The sequence below is a fragment of the Typopeltis vanoorti genome, chromosome 18 (genome assembly GCF_054136105.1).
Source record: "Typopeltis vanoorti isolate ZY-2024b chromosome 18, IOZ_Tvanoo_1.0, whole genome shotgun sequence".
In the NCBI taxonomy this organism is placed as follows: Eukaryota; Metazoa; Arthropoda; class Arachnida; order Uropygi; family Thelyphonidae; genus Typopeltis; species Typopeltis vanoorti.
Genome location: NC_143566.1, coordinates 90,647,013 through 90,659,251, shown reverse-complemented (window position 1 = coordinate 90,659,251; position 12,239 = coordinate 90,647,013). Strand labels below are relative to the sequence as shown.

Genomic DNA, 12,239 nt, shown 5'->3' with positions numbered 1-12,239 from the left:
TCTCTATCATCATAGTGTATACTATATGTACTCTTACCATACACCAGGTTGATAGATTTGGTAAAGTGAACAGTCATTATTTGAGCCACCTCATCTCTTCTGGTACTAGGTTACCGACTGCATTCAGTAAATTTATTCTTCTGCAATAATTCTTTCTTTTACTTGCAGGATAACGATAAAATTCTTTTGAATTGCCTTTAGTCTGCATAGTCAGTTATTTTTCATACTGTAATTTAGATTTCTGCACAATACATAAATTAATCATAATTTATAGTTTTCTACATCAACATTTAACCTGTCTTAATTGGAATGTCAATATAATTAAGTATTTACCAGGAAAGCGAAAGCACTCTGTAATCGGTGTTACCAACTATTGGATAAAGCTTCATATTCTTCAGTGATCCATTCTGACACTATGAATATATATGACACTCTTTGATCTCAAGATCATTCTTCCACATTAGAGTATTCTCCTGAGTTTGTTATAAATTGTGTTGTACTTGTTAGCTCATTCAGTAATGAAAAATGCTTTGGTTTTAATGATCTAGATATTCAAATGTTATATAGGATATGGGAAAAACTTTTGTAATAGTTTTTTCTTTCTATTTTTTTTTTTTTTTAATCTGAAGATATCTAGCCTGTCTTGTATGATCTTAGCAAGGATTTTTCTCAAAACTTATATATCTCATCATCATCATCATCAAATTCCTGATAGATACCCTCAAGGGATGTACAGGATACGATAGTACATGAAAAATTTACATCATTACTAACTTCCTATCTACAATTTTCCTCCAAATCAGTCTGTTACCTGTGAAGACTCCAACATTATCAGATCTTATATTTCTATCTTCTAAGATACTTTTTACTGTATCAATCCACTCATATCTTGGTCTTCCTCTGGGTCTTTTTCCTGCCAGCCTGACAGAGAACACTTGTTTTGCTAATCTTTCCTTGCCCATTCTGTTTAAGTGACCATACCAAACCACCTGAGATTAGCTCTGCTAATGCATTCCTGGATGCTGACAATGTCAAGTTCTTTCCTAATATCCTTGTTTTTAATATGATATTGCCATTGATGCCATCTGTTCACACCTCTAATCTTGCTCAGGACTCTCATCTGCAGTCTCTAGTCTTTGGTAAAGTGTTTTACTTCTGACCAAGCTCTCAGATCCATAAGTTAAAACTGGTTTGAACACTGTCTTGTATATAGCTAATTTAGTGTTCTGACTAATTTCTCTCTTATTCCATATGAATTTATTCAGTTAACTTCCTACCATACCAGCTTTGTTGATTCTGTTGTCTATTTCCATATTTAATATACCATCTTCAGTAAAAATCGTGCCTAAGTAGCTGAAATGTTTTACTTGTTCCACAGGTTCTCCATTCACAACACAGTTGACATTTTCTACGATTCTGCCTATTTTCATTGTCTTTGTCTTTTTATTGCTGACCTTCATACCATATCTATTACAACATTTATTCAATTTAGTCAGGGAAACTTGCAGAATTGAAGTGGATTTATTTAGAAGTATAACATCGTCTGCATAAAGCAAAGAGCTGACATTAACATCTCCAATTTTGATATCGAGTTTAATACCACTTTCCTTCATAATGTGATCCATATAGATAATGAATAAAAGAGGGCATAATGTACATCCTTGTCTGACACCAGATTAAGCATTAAACCATCTTCCTGTACTTCCTTCAATTCTAACTGCTGACTTACAACTCAAATAAAGACTAAGTATTGCTTGATATAATGCTTCATTAACACCATATAACTGTAGCATTTGGAATAGCTTCTCTCTTGGCATATGCCTTTTCCAGATCTACAAAACTTAAATACAGATCTTTGTTATATTCCCATGATTTCTCAACTACCTGTCGTAAAGTGAAAATCTGAGTCTGACAACCTCTATTTGGCCTGAATCCAGCTTGTTCTCCACCAAACTTCTCTTCCACAATCTTTCTCAGCCCTTTCTCAAGTATACTTGCATATATCGTACCAAGAACACTCAGTAATGAAAATATCTCTTTAATTCTCACAATCAGTTTCATTTCCATTTTTATATATGGGTATTATGAGAATTCTACTTTAATCATCTGGAATTCGTTCCTTTGTCCAGGTCTTCTGAACTATGCAGTGCAGCCATTGTACGACTTATACCTCCATACTTTAGCATTTCTGTTCGAATACCATCTACTCCTGCTGCCTTTCCACATTTCAGGCTTTTGATGGCTTTTTCTACTTCAAGTATGGATATGTATTCCTGACTGTTTGCCTGCTGAGTGTTTTGTTTACCACTGTGCTATCACTGCTTGTTTCGTTTAGCAATTTTTTGAAGTAATTACTCCATACTTCAGGGATATCTTTTTCTTAGTTTTCATGTCACCTTTATCATCCTTATCCCACTTAACTCCTTTTACAGCATTCTTTCCACCATTTCTAAGCTTCTTTAACAATCTCCCGAATATTTTGCCACCTTCTTGATATTTATTTTTTATGTTCTTGTCAAAGTCCTCCTATGACTTTTGTTTAGCCAGTTTTACACAGTGTTTAGCTTTCTTACATTTGTGTCGTATTCGCTAAGAGCACAAACTCACTTATTTGCAAGGAACTTATGATATGCTTTCTTCTTTTCCTTCACTGCCTCACAGTGAAGGAAAAGTCAGAACTCCATAGTGGACACGACTTCCTGTGTCCACTATGGAGTTCTGATTTTTCTATCCTCACAGACAACTTCAACCTTTTCCTCAACCTTGATTCAGCCTTTCTGGCTGAATCAGTCAGTGTTTTCTTCAGGCTTGGCACTGAATCTCCAAAGTTTGGTTCCTGCCTGCAAACTCTTTCATTTTTTCTTGAATAATATTTGTGTATTTTAGTCTACAGTTCACATCTGAAAGCTGCTCAACTTTTATTCTCTTTAAATCTTTCTTACATTTTCTTCTTTTCAATATGAAAATTAATTTTATCCTGCTCATATATTTATCTTGTATATATAAACTTATATATATCTTGCATTCTCGTAGACAGGCTTATACTAGGGAATTTAAATAACGTAGATCCGAATATAAATTAAATTATACTTTCATAAATATTTCCGATATTTTGGCAATGTCACATTGCCATTTTCAAAAGGAACTTACAAAAAGGCAGGTGCACACAGGCTCTAACAATACAGTAACTGAGAATGAAGATATGAATCTATCGTTCTCCTAGAAGTCCTGATGGTGCCCTCTGGCGGGCTAAGTTGGCGTTCTTGGCTGTTGAGCTGAAGGTCTGCTGATGTATGCCTCCCAAATTTGGGGCAGTTGCATACAACCAAATTTGTTGAGGATATAAATTAAATTATACTTTAATAAATATTTCCGATATTTATTCAACAAATTTGGTTGTATGCGACTGCCCCAAATTTGGGAGGCATACATCAGCAGACCTTCAGCCCAACGGCCAAGAACGCCTACTTAGCCCGCCAGAGGGCACCATCAGGACTTCTAGGAGAACGATAGCTTCATATCTTCATTCTCAGTTACTGTATTGTTAGAGCCTGTGTGCACCTGCCTTTTTGTAAGTTCCTTTTGAAAATGGCAATGTGACGTTGCCGAAATATCGGAAATATTTATTAAAGTATAATTTAATTTATATTCGGATCTACGTTGTTTCAATTCCCTAAGTGATTTAGATATATATATCTTGCATATATCTTATATATATCTGTCTTGCAAGACAGACTGGGTTATGTTGATAGGATTAGCCACATTTTCATAGCATTAATTAGGTTTCTGTCTTATAATAACAGTTAATTGTTATTAATTATTTCTAATTATTATTGTAATAGCTTTCACTTAGACTATAACTTTGTATTGGTTTCTGTGATCAGGTAAGTATTACCCATAATATGGCTGACATCCTGGCATTATTCTTCTCCATGCCATGCATTAATGATCAAGGCTTACCTCTTATTATACCAAAACAGCTCACTGCATGTTGCCTCTTGTCTTTTGCAAGAAAGACATTAGAAGAATGATGAATAATTTGAATACTACCCTCTCACCAGTTGTGCTCAAAAGCATAAATATGTTAATTCAAAAAAGAAAAAAAGGGAAGATAAAAGCCATCCAACTATTGTTTCCGTTAATCTCAATTCTCCCAAATTTAATGACCTCCAATATAGATTCCACCACTCTCATTCCATAGATCTCCCAGCCAACACTATCCACCTTTAAATACAAACCATGGAAAGGTTTAAAGAAATTTGCATTGTTTATTTGCATTTATGGATAATTTAGCCATGAGTGAACTATCAATCACACTATATACCATGATCATTTGCCTGGTTCATTATAAGTTAGTATGTACAGTCTTGCCATAAATATTGTTACAACTTTTGTATACCCCACACTGCCCACCGAATTGTGCAAGCCTGGTATGAAAACTGTGTAGCTGTAATAACACTTCACAAGGTTGGAATGCAGCCGCATGTTATTTTCAACATGCTAAAAACACTCAGGTTCAGTAGGATGTTTGTGTATGGACTATTAACCATCATAATGACATAGAAGATGTATCTAACTTCCAAAGAACAGGTCGAATGCTGCATTAGGATGCAACAGCTTGTGACGGCTGTGAAGGTATGCCTCCACTGTAATCGTGTGAGAACACAAAGTGATGTCACAAGAGATGAACATTTTTCAGAGAATGATGTCACATGTACTAACTGATGACCTGGAGGTGAGAGCCTATCATCATTCTGCTGGACACTTCCTAACACCAGAATTTATGTGGCAGAGGGTGATAAAATCAAAGGCACTTCTCCAGCAGTATGCAAACAACAGCGCCACAGAGATATCCTCTTCACACATGAGAAAATTTTCACCATTGAAGAATCTGGTTAATCACCAAAATGATCAGGTATATGCCCTGAATGGTCGCACAGCATGTGTCATAGCACTCAGGATTTAGAAAGGTCATCACCTCATGTCAGTGACAGTTTGGTGGGAGTGATGTATTAGCAGGGCTGTACTTATGCATGGGCACACGAGGCTCTGGTTGGGCCCTCCAAAATTAGGGCCAATTTAAGAGCCCCAAACAACGAGGAAGGGCCCAGAGCACTCTAGTGTCCCGGGAAAAGTGTAAGTATGACCTTGCATATCGGGGATGTCCAATCTGCATTTCTGCAAGAAAGGGGTCAAAACTTCCATCAAAGTGTATCAAGACACCATGCTGGAACTTGTGGTACAGCTCCTGAGCAATACCTTGTTTCTTGGTAGGCAGTGGACCTTCCAACAGGACTCAGCCCCTGCACACAAGGTGAAGACCACACAACAGTAGTTAGAGGCAAATGGGCCTAACCACATATCATCATCTGATTGGCCATCTGGAAGTCCCAATCCTAATCTGTTGAGAGAGTAGCTTGCAAGAAACAACACCCCAGCATAGTCAGCCTGAAGGTGGATTTGGAGTGAGAACTGCTAGCATTTTCATTGGATGTTATGCCTGCTGCTATCATTATGTGGCCTCACAGACTTCAGGCATGTGTGAAGGCAAAAGGGGAACATTTCAGACATTGAGTGCTGTTGTATACATGTCATGCATGTGGTTTGTATGTGCTGAAAGCTGTGAATGATTTACTGATAGATTAAAGGTTTATGTGCTGTTCAAGTTGTAACGGTATTTATGTCTAGACTAGGTATAAATCATAATTTGAATATGTTAGTATGTAGTTAAAATTACATGTGCATTGCCTTTAATCATTTTGTATCTCTTAAGATAATTTTCTGATCATAAATTTCTTTCTTTCTTTCTTTCTTTGTAAAGTGCCGTGATTCTGTTTATGGTTGAGGATGTGTCATACAACATTTGTGATCAACGAGCACTGGAATTTGTTGTAAGTGAATTGCACAAAGGCATTAGAGTCATTAGGCTCAAATTTTCTGATGTTCATCAGAGAGGAAAACTTCATAACAATTGCCTTTTTATGTAAGTGATCTTTTTTTATCTTTTTTAATATATAAAAATTAATAAAACAAAATAGCTTGTGAACAAAATTATGCTTTCACGTCAGGTGGGACATAAAATGTTGACATTTAAACATTTCACAAAACATATATTGAGTAGATGTTACAGATTTAATAAACCTGATGCTCATGTTCTTTGAAAATAATTCATTGGTAATGCATATTCACCAGATCCTATATTTTTAAGAATTAAAGATATATGCTAGTCTTTGCAGTAATCTTCTCACATGACACAACTGAATACTTGTGGCTTTCAGTTACCTGATCTAGTAGGTTTCTTTGTTTGTGAACATTTACTCTTTCAAAAACTTCCATGAAGAGTTGCATTGGTCAAGGTAAAACTATGAGACCAAAAATGTTTCCAGGTGGTTAGGATAACAGTGTGAGATTAAATGAGAGCTGAAGGTAGTGTACAAAAATAGAATAGTATTTTTTCCTGCTGTAAAACACACACACACACACACACACAGGAGTTGTTCACTTTCTAGTACACTAGTACCATGGATGGTTAAAACAGTTGATTTCATTTTCAGTAATGTCATTTTGCAGAATAACTTCCTGCATGCACGGATCAGAGTTTACGATGGTTTTCATTGAAGAATATGATCATTATCATCAATTTCCTGATCTGTACTCCAAAGAGATGTTCAGGTTTCTATGACAGCACTACATGATTAAGCTTACATTATTATTAATCTTGGCAATTTAGAATTTAGCTGTATTCTTACTGGCTTAAACCACAAATAATATGAATGTACAACTTGACAGAATTTCATGCCAGCTGGAGCATCACTCGGTAAAACAAAGCCCCCGTTGTTTTTGCCACAGAACCAGGGCAAACAGCGAAAAGTATGCTACTAGAATAAATCCTGAAACACATCCCAACTCAGCATCACAAGAGTTCAAGATTGGTACTATCACCAAAAGAAGCCTGAATGACAAAGAAATGGAGTTGGCTGAAGAATTCAATAAGTACCAGATCGATATAATAGGGGTGACTGAAACGAACAAGACAAAAACTGGCGAGTTCGTTTTAAGCAATGAATACAAAATGTTATCTTCAAGCGATAACAATCAGGTTAAAGAAGGAATAGCTATAGTATTCAACACTGAATATGAGGCTAATGTTCTCGAATGGCAGGCAATATCAAGTAGAGTGATTTAGCAGAGATACTGATATTTGAATAAATGAATTAATAAAAAAAATGCTGAAACGAACAAGACAAAAACTGGCGAGTTCGTTTTAAGCAATGAATACAAAATGTTATCTTCAAGCGATAACAATCAGGTTAAAGAAGGAATAGCTATAGTATTCAACACTGAATATGAGGCTAATGTTCTCGAATGGCAGGCAATATCAAGTAGAGTGATTTAGCAGAGATACTGATATTTGAATAAATGAATTAATAAAAAAAATGCTCAAATGAATAAAAAAAAAGAAAATAAATATCGGAATGGGGAAACTGGACAATGAGCGCCATTTGTGCCTATGGTCCCAGAGAAGGTTCTTTTAAGGTAGAAGTGGAGGAATTTTTTGAGGCTTTAGAGAAAGCAATGGACACAGTGAAAAGGAAAAGTTGGTCCTTGTTGAACATCTAAATAGCACAGCAGGAAATGATCATCATATATACACAGAAATATTTTGGGAAAATTTGGAGAAAAGAGCAAAGCTAATAATAATGGCAAATACCTGTTAGATTTCTGCTCAGGTCATGGACTGGTTATTACTAACAAAATGTGCATAAATTCACTTGGAGAAAAGAGGCAAGGAATAAGAAAAGTCTCATTGACTATGTTATTGTTGATAGTGATGTTTTCTCACTAATGCAGGACACTGGGGTGTACAGAGGATTTGAAATTTGAAGTGATCACCATGTAGTCTTGAGCAGAGTAAAATTGAATTTCATATTGAGAAGAAGAACATGTAAGAAAGTTTTAAAGGGAATAAAAGTTGAGCAGTTCTCAGATGTGAACTGTACACTAAAATACACAAACATTATTCAAGAAAAAAATGACAGTTTGAGAACAGGAACCAAATCTTGCGGACTCAGTGGAAAATCCTGAAGAAAACATTGATTGAATCAGCCAGAGAGATATGTGGTTAGGTTGTCTGCAAGGATAGAAAAATCAATACTCCATGGTGGAGTATTGATTTTTCTATCAGGATCAAAATTTCCTGATTTTTCTATCAGGATCAAAATTTTGATCCTGATCTTATTCATCAGGATCAAAAGTTCCTGATGAATAAGTCAACTTGTGGTCTTAGGAAATACAGAGACCAATGTAAGAAAGCTAAACACTGTGTAATAGTAGCTAAACAAAAGTCATCGGAAGACTTTGACAAGAACATGGAAAATAAATATCAGGAAGGTAGGAATATATTCTGGAGGATGTTGAAAAAGCTCAGAAATGTAGTTTCAAATGATTGCTGTAAAAGGAATTAGAGATGATAAAGGTGACATGAAACTGGAGAAAAAGATATCCTTGATGTATGAAGTAATTACTTGGAAAAATTGCTAAGTGAAACAATCAATGACAGCACAGTGGTAAAAAAACACTGAGCAGGCATTCAATCATGAAAACATATCCATACTTGAAGTAGAAAATGACACCAAAAGCCTGAAATGTAGAAAAGCAGCAGAAGTAGATGATATTTGACCAGAAATGCTGAATTATGGAGGTATAAATGTCTTATAGTGGCTGCACTGCATAGTTCAGAAGGTTTGGACAGAGGGAAAAATTCCGGATGATTGGAGTAGAGCTCTCTTAGTACCCATATATAAAAAAAAGGAATCCAGAAATAAAACTGAATGTGAGAATTACAGAGGTATTTCTCTACTGAGTGTTCCTGGTAAGATTTATGCAAGCATACTTGAGAAATGGTTGAGAAGGGTTGTGGAAGAAAAGCTTGGTGGCTGTCAGGATCAGATTTTTACTTTATGACAAATAGTTGAGAAAACATGAGAATATAACAGAGATCTGTATTTAAATTTTATAGACCTGCAAAAGGCATATGACAAGCTGCCAAGTAAAAGTTATTCAAAACTACGGTTATATGATGTCAATGGGGCATTATATCAAGCAATAGTTAGTCTTTATTTGAGTTGTAAGTCAGCAGTTAGAATTGAAGGAAGTACAGGAAGATGGTTTGATGTTAAATCTGTGTCAGACAAGGATGTACATTATCCCCTCTGTTGTTCATTATCTATATGGATCACATTATGAAGGAAAGTGGTATTAAAAACATGATATCAAAACTGATTAATCTCAGTTTTTTACTGTATGCAGATGATGTTATACTTTTAAATAATTCCTGTACAAGTCTGCAAGATTTCCTGGCTAAATTGAATAACTGTTGTAATAAACTTGGTATGAAAATCAGCAATTACAAGACAATGACAATGTAAAAAACAGAAACATTGAAAATATCAATTGCATTGTGAATAGAGAACCTATAGAACAAGTAAAACATTTCAGCTACTTAAACACAATTTTTAGTGAAGATGGTAAATTAAATATGGAAATAGACAGCATAATTAACAAAACAGGTGTGATAAGAAGTCAACTGAATAAATTTATATGGGATAAGAAAGAACTTAGTCAAAACACTAAATGAGCTACTAGACAGTGTTCAAGCCAATTTTAACTTATGGATGAGAGCTGGGTTAGAAATAAAACACTTGAACAAAGACTAGAGACCACAGATATGAGAGTCCTGAGAAAGATTAGTAGTGTGAGGTGATCAATGGCAATATCATATTTAAAATGAGGATATTAGGAATGAACTTGACATTGTTATCGTCCAAGAATGTGTTAGAAGAGCTAATCTCAGGTGGTAAGGTCACTTATACAGAACTGGTGCGGAAAGATTAGCAAAACAAATGTTCTCTGCCAGGTTGGCAGGAAAAAGACCCTTAGGAAGACCAAGATATAAGTGGATCGATACAGTAAAAAGTGCCTTAGAAGATAGAAATATAAGATCTTATAATGTTGGAGTCCTGACAGGTAACTGATTGATTTGGAGGAAAAATTGTAAATAGGAAGTTAGTAATGATGTAATTTTTTCATGTAGTACTATCACAATATCCTGTACACCCCCTTCAGGGTACATGTCAGGAATTTGATGATGATGATTAATCTCCTGTCAACAATTTCTTTCCATATCAATCTGTTACTTATGAGCACTCCAATATTGTCATAGCTAACATTTCCAGCTTTTAACACACTTCTGACCGAATCAATCCACTTACATCTTGGTCTTCCTCTGGATCTTTTTCCTGCTATCTTGGCATCAACCCCTGTTTTGCTAACCTATCTTCACCCATTCTAAATTAGTGGCCATACCACCTTAAACTAGCTTTCTTGACACATTCTTGAATGCTAATAATGTCAAGTTCCTCTCTAATATCTTCATTTTTAATATGATTCTGCCATTGATGCCATTGGTTCACTCAGTTTTTCATTCATTTTTTTCAGAACCCTCATATCTGCAGTCCCTATTCTTTGATCAAGTTCTTTGTTTCTAACCCAGGTCTCAGATCCATAACTTATAACTGGTTTGAACACTGTCTTGTATACTGCTAGTTTGCTGTTTTGGCTAATTTCTCTGTTATTCTATATAAATTTATTCAGCTGGCTATCCACCATACCAGCTTTGCTTTTACCTGCCATCTTCACTAAAAACTGTGCCTAAATAGCTGAAATATTTTACTTGGTCTATGGGATCTCCACTCAGAATGCAGGTGAAGTTTTCTATGGTCCTGCCTATTTTCACATTTTTTGTCTTGAAGAATATGGCTGTAGTTAAATTATGAGCACCCACATGTCACTTTCCCTTCAAAGCTACTGCTTTTGTGTGTTCTGCTTGTTCACTTTCCTTTTGAAATGCTCTGAACACCAGGTGTTTTGCAAGACTGCATTTCTCTGCTCTGCCCATGTGATGAAGTAAGGTTTGCTTTACTTATCTTGTTGGAAAGCATCTGTAGCACTGAGAGTTTGTAGGAAAACATTTTTAAATTAAATTTCAACATTCATTGAACTTAATGCCACAATGTTCCACATTCATGAGCTGCTTTTTATGTTGGATTGTGCTGCATTGTAACTTGAAGTGCTTTGATATTTCTGGAGAATGATGCCAGGTGTGCAGTGTCATTGAAAGTTCCTGTCTGCCTTTATGCTGCCATCTTATATGATAAATAATGTATAGTATACACCAGTGGTGCACCCAGGATTTGATCTTGGGGGGGGGGGGGAGTTGAACCAATAAAAATATTTTATAATGCAATGAATTTGCAATAAAAATATTTTTATCCGTTCAACTAAAATCTAAAATTCGTTAAATTTCATTCATTAAATAAAATTCATTAGGTGATTATAAAAATTTATTTAAAGAATAAAATCCAGTTTTCTTTTCTTTTTACAAAGCTCTTGAATTATTTCATGTTTACATTAATCTCTCTGTGTGTATACAGCAAAGCCAGTCCATTCAATCATGATTGTGTCATGGTAGATTTTAAATAGGTTTTTAAAAGGCGTGAGTTAGAAAATGACCTTTCACTGACGCATGTTGTTACCGGAAGCATTGCAAATATTTTTAATAAGTTATAGATATTAGGATATATCATTTTGTCACACTTTAAAACTGCATCAATGGCATTTTTGCATGGAGCTATTGCAAACAGTTTTTCAAATTTCTTATACCACAACTTGAATTCGGCGTTCAAAATTGCTGGATTTGTATAAGGCAAATCACCAGCATAAAATTCACACAACTGACGAAAATCTTCCATTGCACTTGCTGTTGGAGCATCTTTTCCATTTGGTAGAAGAGAAAAATTTTTTTTCAAAATGTTGTGGTGCCGAGTGAAACGATCCTGAAGTTGAGTCAATATTTGATCAATAAATTGAATGAAAACAGTTCTCCTGAAATACTCTTCTACAGAATCGGCTGGAACATTGGACCTTAATGTTTGTTTTGATGTAGTCCTTGGCTTTTTAATGTCAATACTAAAATTATTGGCTTTTATACATGCTTCATCGTAAATTCTTTAAATGAAGACTGCTGTTTCACAAATGGTATTTAATTGAGCCACAACATCATCAACAAAATTTAGGGCAATTAAGAGGTCACTGTCAGATTTTTGCATTATTTTAGACAATGGTAAGGTGTACAAATATTTTTTGCAAGCTAAATAAAGATATTATAAAACCAAATTCAC

General features: G+C 35.1%; 1 protein-coding gene across 1 annotated transcript in view; it reads left to right on the top strand.

Annotated features, from left to right (window-relative positions):
* Positions 1–12,239, top strand: part of LOC150096928 (glutathione synthetase-like) — a 183,713-nt gene that overhangs the window by 58,441 nt on the left and 113,033 nt on the right. The window contains exon 7 of the mRNA XM_090408052.1: positions 5,822–5,983. Within this exon, the coding sequence (XP_090264178.1) occupies positions 5,822–5,983 (162 nt within the window). The remainder of the gene's footprint in view (positions 1–5,821; positions 5,984–12,239) is intronic.